A 22,386-nucleotide genomic window follows, 5' to 3' on the forward strand; every position below is an offset into this window, starting at 1 on the left:
TAACTTATCAAAGCTGTGAAGTCTCCAATAGTGCAAGTTATGTTTGGCGAGCTTATACATGCGAGCCCTTATTCTACAAGTTGCCAACTTGTCGACTTGCACTGAAACACTGATAATTTTTAATAAGATGTTTTAGTTGCTAATTAGACTAAAATCAACCAATGAAGAAGCAAGTTGAATTAATCAAGTTCCAAGATTAGTCAAGTTGTAATTATTTTATTATTATTATTAGCTTATTTAAGCATAATTGTTCATGTAAACTTTGTATCAGTATTTTTAAGATTTCTCCATTTTTTTATATATTTTTTTCTTTCTGTTTCAATCCTTTCTCCATCAAATATCCAACATTTTTTAGTATCAAATTCAATTTTTTAGAGTTAATGATGAAGATTGAATTTGAATCGTTTCAAGTTTGAATTGTTGTTTAGGTCATATGGACTTGGGATTGTTCCATCTTGGTATGTTTTCAATTGGTTTTGTGATGCAGGAGCATCTATCGAGTTGTTAGCTACTATGGTCTAAATTAGACATATTTTGAGCTTTGAAGGTCTTATGGGAGCATAACATGAAAAACTTAATTTGGGTGGAAGATTTTTAAGATATTTTTTATTTAATTTAATAAATTTGGTGCGTAAATTAGGAATTAATGTATGAATGAATAAATGTACATTAATTAAAACATGAATTTCAAAATTAGATATAAATTTAGAATTAGATGCATGTATTTGGTTATTAATGCAAGTACTTAGCTTTAAGTTTTCTATACTTGATGGATATCTTAAATAGCCTATATAAAGATTAACAATGAGATTTTGAATCAAAACTTTCCGATTTCAACAATAATTAAACACCCTTAAATACTTTTTATTTATGTGAAGTAATTGAGAATGATAATATTTTGTATCTCTTGCTCTCCAACCTCATCACTTTAAATTTAGAAGATTCTTAAATTGTGGTGGTTTATCAAAATTCTTCCCCAATTGCTATCATGTTGTCTAATTAGCTTTGGTTTGGATTGGATTTTAGGTTTGCTTGTTAACCCTACTTGTCATTCTTTTTTCATGTGTTAGCTATATAATTATAAACAGAAGGTATAAAAATTGAGTAAAATGTTGAAAGCAAAAGCTCAACTGAATCATAAGTAAAATGATAAAAAGACTTTAATATCAAGTTTGTACTCGACACCAAATCTAATCCCTCATTGCCCTTTATTTAAAAAAAAACACATATCAAATTGATTGAATTTTAATTTATTGCCAACGCAAGAGAACACAGGTTCAAGTGCGCTAAAGTACATTATCCTTCTATTTAAGGGTTGGAAAGAGGTTATGAGTAGCTCTAAATATTGTATCAAAAAACATAGATATGATAAGAACCTCTAATAAAATTAATATTAAAAAAAACATATCAAACATTAGTATCATATTTATTACACCATTTTTGCATTAATTAAACAGATAATATTATAGCAGCAAAGAGTGGCGTACAAAATAGGACTTCTTTCTCTACACAAACAATTATTTTTTAAAGTAATGATAGCTTTTTCGTAAGAAAGTAATGAACCTAATGGTAAGTTTTTTAGGAAAGTAGATTTTAAAGGTGTTTTCTAAATATTTATATATAGTTTAAGTATTGCATTTAAATACATTATATAAAAACTTCGAAAGATAAAAATATTCTTAAAATATGATTCATTTAAAAAAATGAATTTTCATTATTTGCTCATAATCTAATCAACGGTTTTATAATTTAATCTTGAATTCTGAAATTACAGTTCAATTTTACTGAATTAGACAAAAGTAATAATAAAATTAAAATATTTCCATGAATACGAAAATTCAACAAAATTGAAAAACCAATCAGACCCTAACATCATTTTTGGGCAATCGAATTTAAGAAGATAGACAAGTAGAGAAAAATACAACAATCTTACATATATATATATGTATGTTTTGATATTAATAGTGTTAGGATACAATACAAAACTAGCAGAAAATAAGGTTTAATGAAATGGCTTTGTTTTAGAAGAGATATTAACTAAAATATTCCTTCAGAGAGATATATGTATGTAAATTATGAAAAGCTACCTTTCATCAGTTTTGACAGGATCATTAGCCAAGTCCAGGATCTCCTTCTTGCTCTTTACCACACTCCATTTCCTGTTATGGAAATCAAGTTTGTCCAAGTCCTCTGATACTCCCATATATCCATACAGCAGTTGTTCCTCCCCCTCATCGGGTTTTCCCATTTCCTCATCCCCCTTATTTTTTGATGTAAATTCCTTTCTCCCTCGCTTATTCTCCACGAAATACTTGTGAAGTCTCTCTGCCATCGCCAGTCCAGTAAATGTGCCTAAGAATTTCACCACCATAACACTTTGGTCTGCAGGCCTCCCCAGGCACACCGTGATTTTCCCCCCAACAAACCCTTTATCTGTCATCATTCAATAACCAACATGGGGAAGAACAAGAAAAACAACAAAACCACAATCCATGAAAACAAATAAATATATATCAGTCTTCATATTCACCAGCAAGTATAAAAGCTTACTAAATACATTCAGGCGTTTACTAAATAAATCATCATGCAAATTTATCAGTCAAGTGCTCACCTCTTAGGAAAGCCTGCACCCCTTCGATTGGAACAACCTTCTGTTCTTGAGGGTTGTTATTTGCCATGGAAATGTTGTGGATGACCACAATTGGAGGCCAGAGAACCAAATCCTCCTTCTGAGCCAAGGCTTCAGCTTCAGGCAAGACCTGGGGAACCCATGTTATAGTGTCAGGAGGTGCTATGCTGTCCCATCCCAGCAACACACATACTGCTTTGTGAAGACCCAAGTGCTCTGCCCTCAACCCAACCTTGTGAGACATGAAAGCATGCGTCACCAGGCGTTGGGTGTCCATGAATTCTTTTGAGTAGCTGTAAGAGGCACATATGTAAGAATAATAGAGAGAGGAAGATTCATTGTTCATCAATGGTAATAAATTTTAAAAAGGAGATACTGATTTGAATAAATATTAATCTAGATGTTCATGATGATTGATGCTCTCAAAGCCATTAGAGGAAAACAACCCGAATCCAATCAGATCAGAGAGAATAAAATCAAAATCAAGAACATAAAAAGTAATATCCAGTTCCGACCTAATGTATCTCAAACCGATTTTTCTACAGCCACTGGAAATAAAGTACGAAATTGTGTTTCAAAACCTAAGCACACCTTCTACATAGGTCAAACAGTGACTTAACATACTCTATGTTTTTCACCCAAGTTCAACAGTATATTGAGGGTATATTTAAACCTATCAATTCTAACCCAAACCAAAAACCTAACCTGATTAACTGAACTTGAACTATAGCCAACCTGATTTGACCACAAAAAGGCAACCACCCAACCCAAACCCAAAAACAACCATAACTAGAAATGACCCGAACAAGTAACCCAAAATGGCCCAAGCCCGAGTGTCAAAAATTTTAAAACCTGAATTGACCCAACCCAACTTGACCTGTCCAATTGACAGGTCTATTCATATTTACAGGACTATATCATCAGTTTATTAGATAAGACCAGTGAAGAGTTAAAAACAACAAAGTATATCTTTAATCAAGCAAAGCATCCTGTTTTACTGCAACCTGATTTCTACTTCAAAAAAGTAGAATGCATTTGCAATTTGTTAGTGAAGTAGACTGCATTTGCAAATGTTTTACTAACAAAAAATTACTTCAAAAAAGATTAAAAAAAAAATACACATACATCAAATGCGTCAGAAAGAGAGAGCGAGAGATGAGGGGGAAAGGGGGAGGGGGGAGAGCGAGATGGATGGATGGATCATTAAGATCAACGTTTAGCTACCTACAAGAAATTGCTGTATAAAACCATGCAAGACAAAATAATACACACTTTTTACAAAGTTCTTTACAGAACTTAAAAAGCTGATCTGCAACATAATGCAGACCACATAGCTTTATCTCTCTATCTGATTTCCCAATCTACACTGCCATTTAGACCTTCTCCATCATGGACCTCTCCATTAAAAGCAAGTAGCATCATAATTGACTGGCAGTGCCTCACTACCATCCTATCTGCCACAGAAATGATCAAGTAGTCACTCACATTCAGATTATGAAAGCCCCTATCAGACATAAGGGTACTAACCTTAACAACATCCAAGGATTCTGAAAGAGCAAGGACAAATGGCTCAAACCAAACATCCTAGATGCCTGTTGCTGAAATCAAGCAGCTTTTCTCACAAATCAGTCAAGAATGAGCATGGGAAGCAATAAGTTCTATCCAGTATCGACAAAGCCAAGACGTTCTCCATATCAGCACACTTAAAGAATCCTTGGAGTTCTCCACTTGACGTCTCAAAATCAACCAACTTTCAGCAGTTAGCTTTACTTATAGGGCTATACACAAATGTCGTCTAACACAGGAAATTTCCAAGTTCCAACCTCACTGGATGAACTTCTACATAAAATGCTATGAAGCTTAAATTGATAAAACTGGAAGCCTAAATCCCATCACATAGCAAGCTAGCCCATTCAACAATTTTTTGTCACAAATGCTGAAACTCTCTACTTTCCCCTCTATTCTTCTTTTAGTGAATGAAAGCATTTACTATATCTAAGGTTGCATGGTGTTAACATATTCATAAACTTCACATTCAGTAGATGGTACGCTAGCATTATTACATTTTATGAAACCCGAATTATTAATATAAACCCTCATTTCTCAGGCATATTTCAGCTCTGAGAATATTTCAGCTCAGAAGCAAAATAATTGACATTAGACCCAGAAATAAAGTTGTTTATGACCAACCATCATATGTCTAGTTACCATTTAATGAACAAACTGCATGGCCAGAAGAAAAAAACCTCAAGTTATCACTTAAATAACTAAATAACAGTAATGATTTTGTTAGTTCCCAAAATATTCAAAAGGCCATTAAAAATGTCCAAGGAAGACCAATTGATAGAACCTTTGGGCCTCTGCATACTTAGTTGATTGCAACTTTAAACAAACACTATGAAAGTCCTCAATGAAGCAAACAACTAAATGAAAATATAAGCCCCTCTTTAAAATGCATGTAATAGAAAAGAAAACAGACCTTTTTCCACATACAATGCAGAACAAACTACCAGCATTTCCTTGCTCCTTGTATCTTCTACGAGCGGACTGGTTCAAATTTAACTTTCTAGAGTACTTTAAGAATGCTTCATGTACCAATTGCTTAAATTCTTCTGAATCCTCGGACAGCTCAGCCTCTGCATAATTCACTAAATCTTCAGTCATGTCACCATCATTTGCATTTATATCCTCATCATAATCTTCATTTCTCTTCCAAACTTTGTTTTGGTTATGAAGGTTACTTCTTCTGTCATTGTGATTTGAAGTATGCCAGCTAAGAGAACCAGGTCCAGGATTTCCCTTAATATATTTACCACTATTTTTGTAAAATCTGATTGGAACCCTTTGCGAATGTGCCAAAGAACCTTCGGACATATACCAGTCATCCAATTCTGAATCTCCTTGATGTTCTTGCCCATCATATGTCCTTCCAGCTTTTCTATATTCATTGTGGCCATACCGTTTTGTCCTAGATGCATGTAAACCAATTATATCTTCATCAATCTGATCCTCACTGTCATATGAACTGCCAAAGTCGCCAGCTGAATGCAATTTTCTGGATACAATAGTTTTAGAACTTGGCCTATCAATATCTTCCACCATAAGGAACTTCCTTTTAAGGATCCTATCTGAGTACATGTCAAGCTCGTCCTCCATTCTCTTTGTTCTTAGACCAGGTCTATGTTGCTCTGCATCATATTTAGATGCAGAAGAATTTATCATTCTTTCATTTTGAAAGACTGGACCTACTCCTCTGCCATAACCAGAATCAGATCTCAAATTTGATAATTGACGGTTGTGGGATGCATCCAAATGTGACATTTCATAATCTTGTGGTAGTCTTCTTCCAAACGCAACATGGGCGTCTTCCGAACCCACATATTCCTCACCATGCATTGGTGCATATGATCTGCGCATATCAATGTAGTCAGTACTTATCTGCTTTTGCAAAGCATGATCATCCCATATAATGGCCTTTCTTGAACTTCCATATGAATGATCTGTATTATCAATTCTGTCTACAACATGGTGCATAATATTTGGTTTTGGCATGCCTATATGACCATAATCAACTGATGCATGTTCATAGCTAACTCGAGATTGAGATGGCATCATCCTTTTTACGTCCTCAACTGGATACCCATGATTATTACTTCCTATTACCCTAGGTTTTCTGTATACATAATCCTCATATTCAGCTCTGCTCGGACTATTTGTCCATTGCTGATATAACGTCATATTCCTTCTTGCAGATTCAGGATCTCTCACAGAATCTGTAAGTGGCCTTTGATCATATTTATTATATCCCACCGGTTCTGTGAGCTTCCTGCTGCTCCTAAGATATTCTTCAGAAACATGTAAGGGTGCATCATCCTGATATGAACACAGGAACTCAGTCCTAGGGAGACCAGAAGATGTGCTACCAAAATCCTTAAGTTGATTGGTGCTCATGAAGTCCTTGGATTGCGATGCTTCCACCATACTATATGTGACATCCTGGGAGTCAAACATGGGTTTGTCTTCTTTGTAAGAATCCATAACTGTCGCCTTCTTAGAAGGTATAGTTTCTCGATGCCGAAATTTTTCATGCTCATATTGACCTATATTAATATCTTGCGAGGAAAATGGTAACTGCCCACTAGTTTCAGAAAAATTTAGGCTTGTACCTAGATCCTGAGGCAACCGATGTGGCCCTCTTACATTGATTTCTTCCACTGGCAACAATTTCTGGCTCATCATTACGTGCCCATCAATAGTTGAAACTCTGTTATCCATATAGTCCTCTTTGGTCATCCTAGAAGTACCATGATAAACACCCCTTGCTCTGGAGTTTGTACGATCATCAAAACCAACAGGCTCAACATAATCATATTTTCTATGGACAACTCCCTCATCTTCATAATGAGGCTTCTTTCGCATTTGCTCACGTAGGGGTGATTTTGATCGTGCCGTTTCAGTTGTAACACTACCCAAATGCTGACCATATGAATCCATCCCCATCATGGATCCGGTCATCCGATCCCTAACTGAGCCCCCCCTCCTAGACGCATCAAGGGAATTAGGACTATAGCTCCTCCGTCCACGCAGTGGAGGAGACCGATTATTGATCACCTCACGACGAGAAACTGGATAAGGGCCATGAGGACCAGCTTCAGCAGCAGCCCTGTGTTGACCACGCGACTTAACAGTTCGCGATAGTTCAACATGCTCCTCTTTTCTTCTAGATTGCATCTTCCCGGTTATCAAATACTATTTAATTTTCTATGTATTCAGAAATAGAGCAAAAGCCCTAATTTCAGAATCAAGTTTATGTACCAATTTCGGAAACCCTAAAAACCCAGTAAGTATGAACAAAAAAAGAGACTAAGAAAGCGATTGCAAAGACAGATCTAAGGAAAACCCAGAAGGGAATTCGGATTGTTTGAGAGAAATTAAAAGGAGAAAGACCAAACCTTGAATTGAATTGGATTAAAAGAACCCATGGATTGGCCTGAAAGCCTTTGTTCCAAACTTCTCTCAACAGAAAACTCCTAAAGAGAGTATGGATCTTATCTTACAGTCTATTTCTTTTCCCTCGCAATAATTCTCTTCTATTGTTTTTCTCTCTCTGATCTGAAAATGGGTGTTGAAGATGAGAAACAATAAAGAAGTGAAGAGGTTACTTAGTGCAATTTTATTTTTTTTAACTTGGTTTTAGTTTTAGAAGTGTTTTTTTTTTGGTAAAAATACATCTCCAATCCTTTCAATTTCAATATTTAGTAAATTGGTTCTTCTCAAACAAATCGAAGCAACTTAATCTTTGTCAATTTCGAAACTGAGCAACTAAGAACAATTAGTCATGACGTTAATATTCTTTGTCAATTTTACATAAATTTGATCAGTAAAATAACAAATTTAGCTCTTATAATTACACATTCCATTAACTTGATCATGATTTAATAAATTTAGCCTCAATATTTTTGTAAATGTGTAAACATTGAGGCTAAATTTGTCGGTTTTTTTAGAATCAGAATCAAATTAATAGATATGTAAACATTGAGGGCTAAATTTGTTATCATACCAATTAAAATCATGCACAATTGATAAAAGACATTAATATCATGATTAATTATCTTTAATTACTCACTTTCAAATTTGATAGAGATTAAATTGCTCTAATTTTTTTAGAAAGACTAATTTGTACAATTTCAAAATTGAGAAGGACAAGAAAAATCTTTTTTTAATCATGTGGTATAGAAGGATGGAAATTTTTAAAACCATTTCACCCAAAAAAAAATTAAAACCATAGGTCTTAGTTATTTAAATACAATTTAAAGACAAATAGTGTAAAGTTAAAAATTTTCATAGTTAATGTCCAGGTAAATATATCATAGAGGTACTCGAATTAAGAGTTAGATTCTATTTTGTCCATTTAACTCAGAAAATAGATAAATTAATCTATATACATTAGATCAAAGAAGAAGTAGATCTTTCTATAAAAAATTACATCAATTTTTGCTATTAAAACGTATTCCTTGTACGTCAATATAATATACACGTGACACATCACATGTTAGCCGTTGATTTTTTTTTAACTACATTAAATTTTAACATTATAAATAAATAAAATTTTAATAGAAATGATGAATTTTTCTTTAATCACCAACTTGTTTTTTACATAAAAACCAAAGTACAAAAATTTTAGGTATATCTTAATGTTTATAATCTTTTAGTATTATATTTAGCTTTGGAGAGAACTCTAAAGGCCCCATGGTCGTAATAAAATATTGGTGGCGGAAAGTGCGGTGGTAAGTGAGGGCAAGCTACGCGTTGCGTGCGTGGTGCTGCGAAGAAGAATAGTTTTTGGCATCAAATGCACGCATTCACGCTTATTGGCAAAGTATGCATTTTTTTTTTTATTGAAAACAAATTATGCATTTATTATGACTTGTTTTTTCTTTCTTTCTTATGTTTTTATCCAATGGAAACTCTCGTTAGGAAAACTATAAGAACTAGAGGAGAGGCCCAAACAAGAAAAACTCTAATATTCGGTAAAAATATTATGAAAGTTTTTATATTAGAAATTAGATTATATTTTATTTTTTTATTAAAAATAGATATATTAATCCTTGCACACAAATTAAAGAATAAATTGATATTTTTGTTAAAAATTTCATTCAATTATACTGTTAAAAACTAACGTGGCTAATAAAATAACCAAACAATGACACATATCGTGCCATGTGTACTGACTCGCCCATACACACGATCAAAAATCAAATATATTCAACAATTCAATTGGGGCAAAACCGCAAACATAAGGGGTTAAATTTTAATATAGTAGTATAATGAAAATCCTCAAGTAAGCATTCCAAAGGTCATCTTTCTCAAAGACTGACTAGGTATCATGCATAAGTCGAGCAAAATACTAGTTAAGCAATTATTGATTTAATAGAGTTAAGAATTATTAATGCAATTCAAAAAAAAAGTCATAGAAAACTAACTTAGCTTAGAAATCAAGTAAATGAATCTAGCTTCCATCTTTCTCGTTTTAGACTATGCAATTAATCAAGATGATGGTCGATTGATTAGCTAGCTACTCATGAAATTAACAAACGTGTTTCAATTACCTTGGTTGTAGATGTCTCCTCTGGGTATCATCTAACTCAAGAGCTACCGCCTAGGATCTCCTCTTAGTCTCACCTAGTTAATAGCTTACTTCTCGACCTCATTATTCGGCATGATCATATTAAATCTCTACATGATAGAATCCCCTCTCAGTCTCATCTATCTACATCTTCCATTAGAGTTGTCAATTCTAGTTTACTAAGCACTTTAATACAATCAACCAACCAAATTAATCATCAACATGCACACTGACTACAATTGGCAACTAATATCACAATCAACCATCAAAAGAATTTAAAACAACATGGAGTTCAAAGTACAAGCAAACATGCTAAACATTCAAGTTATAGAAATGAGTAAGAACAAAAGTTTAGAATTACTCATTCATGGAGTAGCATCCAACTTCAAAGCTAGAGCTTTTTTTTTATTTCCATGTTAGGTCGCCATCAACAAGAAAGAGTCTAGAAATGTATAACAATTTAATCTCTACAAAGTATCTACAAAGAACTTTAAAAAAAAAACAACCTAAAAACTCTCTTATTTCTCCCTCTCCAATCTCCCTTTAATTTTCTATAAAAAGGTGTTTCTATATTAATGAGCTAAAAGACCTTTTTACCCTTGTTAAATTTTAACTTTTTAAAGGTTGGAATGTTCAATTCTGTTTGAATAACTGTCAATAACAACAAATTTGTAACACAATGTCGCCGATCTCCATTTTCGTAGCATCACGGCGTGACAAAGGTATGTTCTCCTAAGTCAGATTCAGCATGTTGTCGAGACTTCAGGTTTTCCATGTCGGGACTTAAGGAGACAACAACGGGACTTCTAACAATTTCGCATCGCAATGTCACTCATTGTCTACTACACCTCCAAGTCTTGTTCATTCAACATCGCACCCTCAGCTTGACAATGTTGCGATGTTGCTTTGCTCACTAGATTCCTCCAGGTCCAAATGGTCAATTAGGTCACGACCTCAGGTCCTTCTGTTGAAAAATTTTAGTTATGAAAATGGTTTACTGTTACAACGGAAGTTTAAAAGTTTTCAAAATTGAGTTGACATGTAATATTTATAGTAATAAACATTCTACCAAAAAATACTTATGTTTTGTGCGAGACAAATTCGAAACGTTCCCCACTTTTAACCAAATGGCCTTCTCTGCTGTCCTTGTACCTTGAATTGCTTCAAGTGTGGGCTCGAACAACAAGAACCAAACACAAAACCAAAAACATTTTATTACTTTTACTTAAAGTAATTCTCTCAATAGAAGCCATAGAAATTATTATTCCCAGAAAATATAATTTATTCCAAGAAAATAAATTTCCACTACTTTCTAACAAAATAATAGTACAAGAAACTTATGTGTAAAAACTAGTAATAATAGCTCTACCGGTGCCAACTATTTATAAGGAGAGATAGGGGAATCCTAATTAAATAAGTATAACACAAATAATGTTTATTTAATATAAAAACACTCTTCTAGTCTAACTAAAAGAGGGGGCGACACACCCTAGATAAAAACACCAGGGTTGTTGCCCCTTACATGTAAAATGAGGGGAATTGGGCCTCTAACATCATCATCTTTATTTATTGTGAATACGACCCATTTCTCTAACTTCATAATTTCTATTCATTTCTACTCGTTTGGTTCTACATATAATTCATTTCTGGTTTTAACGAGCTAATGAATGGAACAATTGGATATATATTATTAGGGCTCAAATAATTTATAATTAAGTTGCAGTTTTTCGCCTATTAATTATTATAACGCCCCAAATTTTTTGTTGTTAAGCCTGTATAATCATTAAACAATTTGATTTGGTTTGGCGATTAAGTGCCTTGGAGGTATGCTTTGGGTTTTATGTTCAATTCCCTTATTTTGAATTTTTTCTATTGGATTTTGGCTTTATGTTAACCTTGAGATTTAAGGCTTAAATTATTTCTTTGTTGGGTTGTGACAATGATGAGCTTAGTGTTTTGACGGTTAAGTTTAACAAACTCTTAAGTTTTGGGTTCAAGTTGTGGTGTGAGCATATGTAGTATTTTTGTTGCTTGTATTTATTAGTAGTAGTCCTTATTAAATTAAAAAAAGTCTGGTGGTTATAGGATATTTTATTTTATTTTATTTTAAGTTATCATATTAATCAAATCCCTAAAATCCCTCTATTCTAAGTCTAGTGGTTCGATCGTTATTTCTCTTTTTCTTGTTTGTATCTTTTTCTTTATGAAATTTTCTTCTTCCATTTTCTCTTTTCTGCTGGTATCTGTTTATTGTCATTCTGTTCTTCCTTGTGTTCGTGCGTGGTGTTGTTAATTTGATCAAAATTTTGGATAAGGTGTAAGTTCTTCGAATTATTTTCTACTCCTTTGCTTTGAAATTTTTTTTCTTTGAACAATATGGACTTATGTTATGCCTAAATCTCATTCTTGATTGTGATATATGTTCTCGTGTTTTGATTAGGCGAAGAGGGTGACAATCAACTTCTTCCAGCTGAGTAGGTTGCAATCGAGTCGCTGATTTCTTGAACGGTAAGTACTTAGTTTCGATTTAGGGGCTGGAGTTTTGGTGAATATTGTTTCATCTTGAATTGGTTTTGAGAATTGATGGTTATCGTTGTTGAATAATTGTAGGGTTCGGAGTGCAATTGTTGTGTGGTCAATCGACTCTTCTATCAGATGGGTGAAACTAACTCGATTTATCATTTGAAACTCGAAAAAAATACAAAAACAGGGGGTTATTTTCAAAATTGTCTGGCGTTACACGGCCGTGTGTCAGGCAGTGTAGTAGACCGTGTGTGCCACATGGCTATGTGATAGGCCGTGTGTCAGGTCGTGTGGAGTACACGACTGTGTGAAAATTTTCAGACCGTGTGGGTAAATCGTGTGGACCACACGGGCTAGGTTTTTGAGTCGTGTAGGCCTTTTTGCCCAATTAAGGGCTGTTTGGGGGACTCAAATTTGGGTCTATAGGCATCGTATGGGCTGAAAAAGCATAAGTTTCGATACGTAAAAATATGTAGATAAGCCTAGGAGGTATGTAGGTAGAATATCTTACCATTAAACCATGTGCTATGTTATGATTTGAATGAAAATATGTGAGTATGTATGCCATATGATTTATGATACATATATATATGATTCATGATTATGATACATTTGTGTTCTAGGATGGGTTATGATATGACGGAGGAAGTGTTATATGGCAGTTTGTACTGCAACTATAGCGGTTAGACCATAAATTTATGTATGGCATCTCAACTGCATATGAGTGGCACACTGCCACATATTGGTTGATTAGATGGATAGACTCTTATAGTTATATGGTGTGATCGGTTAGACGAAGATGGTGTGTAGTGGATGGGGGTAGAGCATTATATGTTTATGATATGATATGCTATGTTATGATTCAATATGAAATGATTTGATAAGATATGTTAAGGTATGATCTGTATAAAATCTGTTATGATAAGATATTATATGATAAGTTCTTGTATTGAGATTATGGGTTAAATCACACATTAGGCTTAAAACTCACGATTTGTTTGCTTCGTTTCAGATAATCCTCCGACCTAGGATTGGACGACGACTCTGGAGCTCGAGTTTCATAGTTTTGGTTTTAGCACTATAGGTTTTCTTTTATTTGTTTGTTAAAATGGACATTATGGACTTTCTTGGGTTTTTATTTGTTTTTGGGCATTTGAATTTTTGCTTAGTTTGTTAGGATTGTTTGGAATTTATCACATAAAAACTTCAATATTTTAAGAACGTTTACGTATGATAACTAAAAAGAACCGCCATTTAATAAATGAAACGTTTTAAAGTTTTCCGCTGTAAGACTAAATACAATTTCCTAAAGTGTTTTGTCACTCAAATGTTTAAGTAAATTGGTTTTGATTTTAGTGATACCATATAAGCGTGGCTTCAGAAAAATCGCTATGCTTTCAATGAGTTACCCAAATTGATTTTTCGTTATGTTGAAAATGGTTTCATCAAATTGAAATATTTGTTTCTTATACTTGTACGACGTAACCCCTATGATCCGACCATAACATTTAGGCCAGGTATGGGGTGTTACAATTATAGACTTATTTAGTCATGAAGTCATTCCACTGTAGTATTATGACTAAGTTCTCCTTAATTACATATCATTACAAACGCTACTTAATCAATACTCTTCCAATGACCTTGTCATCAGTGTGTTACCCTTATAGGATATCTTTAATCTCTTTGCGATAAATATGTTCTCCTAATATGATCATATTTTATCCCATGGTAACCATTACATCTTCCTTAATGAAAAGTAAATTACTATCAAATAGTAATTAAGTCATTTATCACAAAGAAAAACGAGCAATGGCCATATTTGTTTTTCATCTATCATGTAATGCCGATGAGAGGATATCATTTACCCATTGGTTGGGCTATGAATTCCACTATTGTGAATGATGCTACATATTGTAGAAGTTGTACGCCTAATAGACCAACTTTCGGTTTCTTATCTATTTGAACTCAGGCTTTTACTTACATCAAAGTATACGAGTCACGCATAGATAGTCCATCATCCACTCAAGATCAAAGTATGCCGCACTATGAATCATAAGTGAATAAATCCATAAATCGGTCTAGGATCTACTCTACTTGGATTCTGTCCAATGTACTGTCAGTTCAGTTAGTCACACTTATGCCTCTATCTTTTAGGAGTCATCCACTCCTATGCTCAAGACAAAGCATCTCCCCAGTTAATCTTGAATGACAACATATTAGTCTTTTAATTGGTTTGCTCATTTTCGGTTAAACTAAGGACATTGTTAGGTTAATCTAATAATACAAGTTGTATTTCTGTATTATGATCCGACTACGTAATACCACTTAGTATTAGTTAAACATTAGATAACCAGTGAGCTAATATTTTATTATATTTTTCTTTGCATGCAAAAACATTGAGGCCAATACACAAAATATATTAATGTAATTAATGAATGTTCTTATTAAATCAATTAGTTCAAAAAATACAAGTATACAAAACGAACACTTAAGGCACCAGATCCAACACCTTCAATGTCGCAACCTCTAATACTATCATTTCAGGGCATCTCCAAACAATCTCTCATGTCATGACGCTAAGCTTCCTCATGCCACAATGTGACTATCTATTCTGCTCAAATCTCAAAGCCTTATGCAAGTTAGCCCTTAACTCACTTGTACATTCAGGCACACACACCTTAAACACCATTTATCATCTAATCACTAAAATGACATTAACCTTCTAAAACAAACACAAAACCGCAACTATACCTATACACAAGCTATGAAACAACTTAATATTAAAATGACTCAGTTTCATTTGAGAATAAGCTGAAACAAGAATAGAAAGACCATAAATATTTACCACTTATCATAATTTCCCACACTTACATTTGTTCTTGCCTTCACGCAAAACCAAACCTAAAACTCACAAACAACAAGCAATGCAAAATTTTCCCTATTATACAATCATATGCATTACATTTGTTAAGTAAATACAATCAACTTAATCATCGACATTCACTTATGAACATGAGACTTACAATGGCTCATAGTCATCAATCATGAAACGAGATTAGTTCAAATGGTTAATAAAGATCAAACACAATGGATAGCCAACTCAAAACATGCACATTCATGAAATTCCATCAAAATAAAACACTTAGATTTATGATAAAGTTGTAATGCCAAAATCATTATTCAATAGGTCAATTGTGTCTTTAACTTCAACCTAAGGTGTGAAGACTAGTTGAGGTCATATAGAACTTTTTGGCTTATAACATTCAATGGCTTAAGATGGTATGATAAATAATAAAAATGTTGAGGCACAAAACGACTACAAGCACTTGTATTAGTTAAACATATGATGACATTCCTTAGCTTCTCCTTCAATTAAAGCATTCAACTCACTAACCTTTCACCCTCCCTCTAATAACCTTTTGTCTCCCAAAATTGTAGTTCAAAATTACTAAACATTTAAAAAATCACTAACATTTAACTATCTAACCAAACAAACTAATTATATTAAAAAAGTCAGAAAATACAACTTAAAGGAAAGCGCGTCCTGCTGGGTGATTAAAAAAGTCAGAAAATACAACTTAAAGGAAAGCGCGTCCTGCTGGGTGCGCTTTCCCACTCTCTCTAAAAAAACAATCTATTTCCCTAAATTTTCAAAAAATCGGCCTATTTAGCCAATAAACTTTTTTTTGGCATATATGGCCTATTTAGCCTATTTTTTAATTGATTGATTTTCTTTATCTTAAATTTTCAAATATATATGAGCCATACTATTTGTCGAGTCGGGATTTTTGTTGGATCAAACCAATTTGATTAGATGCAATTAGTATTTATAAAAAATTTACATAATTTAATTATAAAATATATTTATTTTCTTTTGAGTTTTGACATATAAATTAATAATAAATAGATAAATTTATACATTTTTAGGTTAAATTACCAATATGTTGATATTGTCTTTTTATATACATAATGTTAATCTCACACATTCATTTTTTTTGTTAATTATAAAAAAATTGATTTGAATATTATTAATTTTTATCATATTTAAAATAAAATCATATTTATATATAAATTATATTTATTTAGTTAAAATGTTTAATTGAAAAGCTTAAAGTTTTTTATTTAAAAATTCTAAATAGAATAATAATGATTTCAAACTATTAATCAATCAAATAATATGAGGAATACATTGAATATTTAGCGAAAATCATGCAATAAATAGAAATTTAAAATAAAATAAAAAGAAATGATTATTTTTAATTTTTTCACTTTTATTCAATAATTTCATAAATTTACATTTTATTAATTAATAATATATTAGGTTAATTTTTAAGTAGAAATTTTAAAAGATAAGACCAAATTAGTTAATTTTCCATTAATATACTATCATATTAATTAATATTTAATTAATATTATTTTTATTATTATCAGATAATGATACTAATAAATTATTATTCTAATGTTAATTTAGTAAAATAATTAATAATAAAGGGTATTCTTGTCAGTTCAAAAATCTTTCCAAACTCATATTTTTATATATACTAGTTTTAATATATAATAATAAATAAATAACACCGCCAACACACACCCACAAAACTAATTTAACAAAACTTTAAAATAAAAAGATTAACTGCACAATTAGTCCCTCACTTAAAGATGAAAATTCAAGTTAATCCCTAATATAAATCGAAGTTCAATTTAATCCTTGAATTAAACTAAAAATTCAAATAAGCTCACACTATCACAACTCTTTTTTATAATATATTTCTTTTTTCAGATAATAAATTTAAATTTATTATGATTATCACAACTTTTATTTTAATATAATTACTATAATATATTTTTTTCACTTTTTAAAATTGATTATATTTATTTTAAATTTCAATTTAGTAATATAATAGAAAATAAAGGGTATTCTTGGCTATTCAAAAGTTTTTTTCAAACTCGTGTATGTATGTATGTATGTATGTATGTATGTATGTATGATGTGAAGTTGTTGGAAAGAAAAAAAATTATATAAATTTGTTATGGTATTTCCTGTTACCGACCTGAAACCCGGACATAACCCCGAACTACCGACCCATGCAGAGGAATCTGGGCCCTACAAGGGTCCCACAAGGTAGAGACATTAAGTGCTCACAAGAAGAGCTCGCAAGCTAGGTTTGCATGTGTTGCTGGGGTTCGAAGGGAGAGGGTGCCAAATCAAGCACGTGGTACGATAAACACGTGTTAAGTCTAGAGCAGTATACGTGTTGGTGTGCATGAAGTCTACCTAGCATGTCATTTCGATAAACAATAACTGTATATTATAAATATCCGATTCTCCTCATCAAGAGGATACACAACAAAAACACTCAACAAAATTTGAAATGAAAGGAATATATTTTTATTTCATTGTATCTTCTTTGACATAAACTTAGAGTAGTTATGATGGATAAGTCAAAGCCTCCTAACAATGAGATTGACTCCATATTTAGGTTCAATAATCAAACTCAAAGATGGGCAGTGCCTATAGTTTGGTGAGGGAGAAAAAGTGAAATTTGACAAAGCAAGGGCAAGAAGTAGCTTGAGTTCGGCCAAGGCAAAATGCTGCCCCAAACATGTATGCGGTCCGAATCCGAAAGGCAAATACACATGAGGGAACTTGCAGGCGCCACTGACACCATTGGCAAACCTTTCAGGGTTGAATTTATGAGCTTCAGGTCCCCATATTTCAGGATCTTGGTGAAGTGTCACCGGCATTAACCAAATATTCACTCCTTTGGGCACCTCAAGTGTTCCAAATTTCATATCTTCTAAGGCCTCCCTCGATATAATGGCTCCTGGAGGATATAGCCTTAGCGTCTCATTGATCACCATTGTCAGCTGCCATCCATTCAAACATAGTTAATTTCTGGACATGTTACTGCCTCACATATACGAAAAATGAAGGTTGTGCTTACTGTTTTCATCCGCCGGATCATATCGGCATCTGGTATTTTTCCCTCACAAATTTGAACAACCTCGGCACGAACTTTGTCTTGCCAATCAGGGTTGAGTGCAAGAAGGAACAAGGTCCAAGCAGCTGTAATGGCAGTTGTTTCATACCCAGCAAAATATATGTTCTTGCAGTTGTCAACAATGAAGTTATCAGTTGCATCAGGGCCTAAATCACTGCTTTCAGCACCTTTCAGAATCATTTGTAACAGATCTTCCTTTGATGTTTCATCCTTGGTTTCATATACAGTTTTCAATATCAATGCTCGAACTTCTTTCTCCAATCTCCATATTTCCCTATTGCTCTTCGTCGGAAGATACCTGAAAATTCCAAATTCACTCATTTCTATCAGATTCCAATTCAACAAAGGAAAAGAAAAGTGAACCAAATCGAATCGAACCTCATTCCAGGGAAGCCATTAGATAAAACTTTTTTAGACATGGCTTCTTGTAGAGATCTAATTTTGAAGAAAATCTCTTCTCCTTTGGAATAATTGCTTCCAAAACAAGCCCTTGAGATAACATCCCTTGTAAACCTTCGTAAACAATCGTCAACTTTTATGTCTGCTGCTCCACCATGGCTGTCTATTTTGCTCTTCCATCCCTTCACCACCATAACTGAGCACTCCGCCATTAGGTGTGTCATACCCTACAAACACATGGAAGACGCCAAAGTCTCAACAACATACTGTAATGAACATAATAATAAATTTAGAATTGATCCATGGATAATTAATAGACATACCTTGACCTTGTCCATGTATAATTCAGGAGCAATGATTTTCCGTTGATGAGCCCATAAGGCACCATTTGAAGTTAAAATGCCTTTGCCAAGAAGAGGGCCTCGTTCCTTCTGTTGATAGGTGGGATTTCCCAAGTCCATTGAAGTGCATGTAATTATTTCCTTCACCAAATCAGCATCTGTTATGTGTAAAATCTGTATGTTGCCAAGCGAAAACAAAAAGGTTGGGCCTGAAAATAAAAAGGTTTGCAACGTTACTTCGTACTGTGCTTGATACAAGTACAAATAATTTCTACAATTTTCTTGATATATATATATATATACATCGGTACCAATATATATATATATAGCAAAATGAGAAATGAAAATACCATATTGTTGTATCCATTGATGGAAGAAAGGGAAGACAGTAGAGGAATTGTTGTGGGTAATGTGTTGTGGGGCCAAAAATGAGGACTGAGATTGTGCCTTCTTGATGTCAAGTGTATTACCAAGCAAAAATGTAGGAGGGGGACCCTGGATGCCCTGCTTTCGGAGCTTGGCACGGAGCCTTTGGGGCTTCCAAATCATCGAATCAAACAGCTGAATCACCATTCCAATCAACCCAATCAACAAGCATGTTCTACTCATCTTCACCACCAGCAATGCCAACTCCATGCCTTTGAACTCTCTCTCTCTCTCTCTCTCTCTCTCTCTCTCTCTCTCTCTCTCTCTCTCTCTCTCTCTCTCTCTCTGTATGCAGTGTCAAATATGGTACTTACAATCTTTTCATGCCTATGATTTATATATGTGTATGTATATGTAATAACAACAAAATTAGGCATATTAAGAATCGATAAAAGACGTTAAAGTGAGGTCAAATTGGTGGATGTTGGAGCTCAGAATCTAGAGTTTTATAAGAAAATAAAGGCCAATGATAACAATGTGAGCAGTCCATAGATTATATATATGCTCCTTTTTGGACAGTTGTAAACAAATTTATTAATTTACAAAATATTTCGCATTTAGATTTCAAAGTGCGGGTTATTCGTTGTATCGAAATCAATTTTTCAATTAAATCAATCTATATTAAGTTTGAATAAGGTAAATTTTAATCTGGACTTGTTTGATTCATATTAATATTTTAATAATAAAATTAATCTTTTTTATTTTAATTATAAAATCACTCTTTTTAATATATAGTTTTTAAGATATAAGTACAATCACAATTATGAATACAAACAATACATATTTGGATAACTATGATTAGAACCAACTATTAAAAAATACGTTCGAACTGAACTAATAATTATAATATATCCAGATCTAGATTAGAATAAAATTTATAATAAAAAAAATTCATACATGATTTACACTTAGTGGAACTTAAACTTGAGATCTCAAAATTTCAAGCTCCTCAATCTTGCCAATAACATTTTTAATACTTGTTTGCTAGTCCAAGGGCGACACTGAAATTTTATTAATTTTATTGTTAAGGGCTAAGATAAAAATATAAATTATTGGGGGAAAAGTAAAAAATATTATAATAAAAGACTTAAATTTAATTAGTAAATTTTTAGTGGGATTAAAAAGTTTTCACCAGTTTATTCAAGGGGCTAAGGTCCCTTTCTTCAGGAGTCAAACCTTTATGTTAGTCTTGTGTGTCATTTTTATATGAGAAATTATTATATAGATCTTTCCCACCACATCATCTATGGTCCATTTTCAATTATTTAATGACATTTTAACATTTCAACACTTTGAACCCCGAATCTTGAATCTTAAACCCTAAACTTCAAACTTAGAACCTTGGGTTTAAGATTTTGGGGAATTCAAGATTCAAGGTTTGAGTATAGAATTTGGGGTTCGAGGTTTAAATTTTAAGCTCTGGTTTAAGATTTAGGGTTTAAAGTTTGAAATTTAAAGTTTAAGGTTCAATGTTCAAGATTTTGGGTTCAGAGTTTAGGGTTTTGGTTCAAGGTTTAGGGTTTTGGTTCGGGGGTCAGGGTAAAAAAATTACCAAAATTATGAGTTAATGACATGAATTTTTTTTTTGAAATGTCATTACATTATTGGAATGGACCATAGATGATGTGGTGGAAAGGGTCCATAAAATAATTTCTTCATTTTTATACTACAATTGTGTTTAAAATGTTATATATTTTTATAAAATTTATCCATTTTTTTATCAAATTTGTATTTTCATGTTGTGTTAGTATTATTCTTTCTTTCTTGTGTCATATCTAGAGGTGTGTATGGGCCGAGTCGTACTAAAAATTTAGGCCCGTTTGCTAGGCTCAGACCCGGCCTGGCTCGAAAAATGGGCTTAAAATTGTGCCCAAGCCCGACCCAGATAAAAATGTTTAAAACTGGGCCAGACCTATTAATTATTATATTATTTTTTATATAATTTTAAAATATATATAATACATCAAAAATATTAAAAATATCAAAATAAATCTTTCTCAACAAATTGAAAATAAATTTTAAAAAATATGTATACTTAAATACCACTGAGGTAGATGCAACTTAACAAGCAAATGCCTCTAAAATAATAACAAAATTAACAAATGTCTTTAAAATAATAACAAAATTAACAATAAAATAAGTTTTATACAATATTCAAACAATAACAACAAAATAGTAGTAACATAATAGTAAAATGGTAGCAAAATAGAGAGAAAACAATAAAAAAATAATGTTTAAAAAAAAAGCAAATTTTTTGTCCTTTAGTAAATTCGGGCCGGGCCAAGTCCAAAAATGACTTACATGAGGCCCGACCTATTTTTTAAACGGACCTTTTTTTGTCCAATCTTATTTTTTGGGCCTATATTTTTGCACAAATCCTCCCACATTTCGGCCGGGCCTTCGGGCTGGGCTGGGTGGCCCGACCCATGAACAGGTCTAGTCATATTTCATATTACATTTTAGTTTTTTTTTACTATTAGTGCGGTTATTATTTCTAGTAATATTATCAAGTATATTATCGGGTATGTTACAATACCTTGTTTGGTTTGTTCGGTTATATGAGGTAAGATTTTGATATTTGATTGATGAAATGTAAAATTACCTAAAAATATATTTTATTAAATTGTCCTCGTAGAAATTGATTCTTCTTATTTAGTTTTTTTTTTTTTGAAGTTTATAATATTTTATTTTTATCAACAAATAAATGCATTTCTGTAGTAAATTAATTTTGTATCTTCTTTCTCAAATAAATAAATTAAAATCGAGGAGAGGAGCATCAAAGCTTCTATTTGGATCAACATAACAAAATAAAGAAGAAAAACAATTTTCTTTAGTTATTAAAGGAACTGAAGAATAAAATAAATATAATTGAAATTTGATTCAATAGTTATTATTATTATTTCATTTTGGTTTAAGTAAAATAAATCAAAGCCATTAAAAATG

At 32.6% G+C, this 22,386-nt stretch overlaps 2 protein-coding genes across 2 annotated transcripts; both read right to left on the minus strand.

The window, feature by feature from the left end:
• Window positions 1–1,909: 1,909 nt before the first annotated feature.
• On the minus strand, window positions 1,910–7,796 carry LOC121216239 (uncharacterized). Its single transcript, XM_041091695.1, has 3 exons — window positions 5,109–7,796; window positions 2,612–2,922; window positions 1,910–2,433 (listed from the first exon to the last, which is right to left on the minus strand). The coding sequence occupies exons 1-3, from the start codon at window positions 7,358–7,360 to the stop codon at window positions 2,084–2,086; spliced, it is 2,913 nt and encodes a 970-aa protein (XP_040947629.1). The 5' UTR covers window positions 7,361–7,796; the 3' UTR covers window positions 1,910–2,083.
• Window positions 7,797–17,676: 9,880 nt separating this feature from the next.
• On the minus strand, window positions 17,677–19,683 carry LOC107927570 (cytochrome P450 714C2). The gene is made up of 5 exons (XM_041091696.1): window positions 19,368–19,683; window positions 19,000–19,226; window positions 18,656–18,903; window positions 18,221–18,575; window positions 17,677–18,143 (listed from the first exon to the last, which is right to left on the minus strand). Exons 1-5 carry the CDS (start codon window positions 19,651–19,653, stop codon window positions 17,718–17,720), a joined length of 1,542 nt encoding a protein of 513 aa, XP_040947630.1. The 5' UTR covers window positions 19,654–19,683; the 3' UTR covers window positions 17,677–17,717.
• Window positions 19,684–22,386: the final 2,703 nt, after the last annotated feature.

This window comes from Gossypium hirsutum, chromosome D04 (assembly GCF_007990345.1).
Source record: "Gossypium hirsutum isolate 1008001.06 chromosome D04, Gossypium_hirsutum_v2.1, whole genome shotgun sequence".
NCBI classification, from domain to species: domain Eukaryota; kingdom Viridiplantae; phylum Streptophyta; class Magnoliopsida; order Malvales; family Malvaceae; genus Gossypium; species Gossypium hirsutum.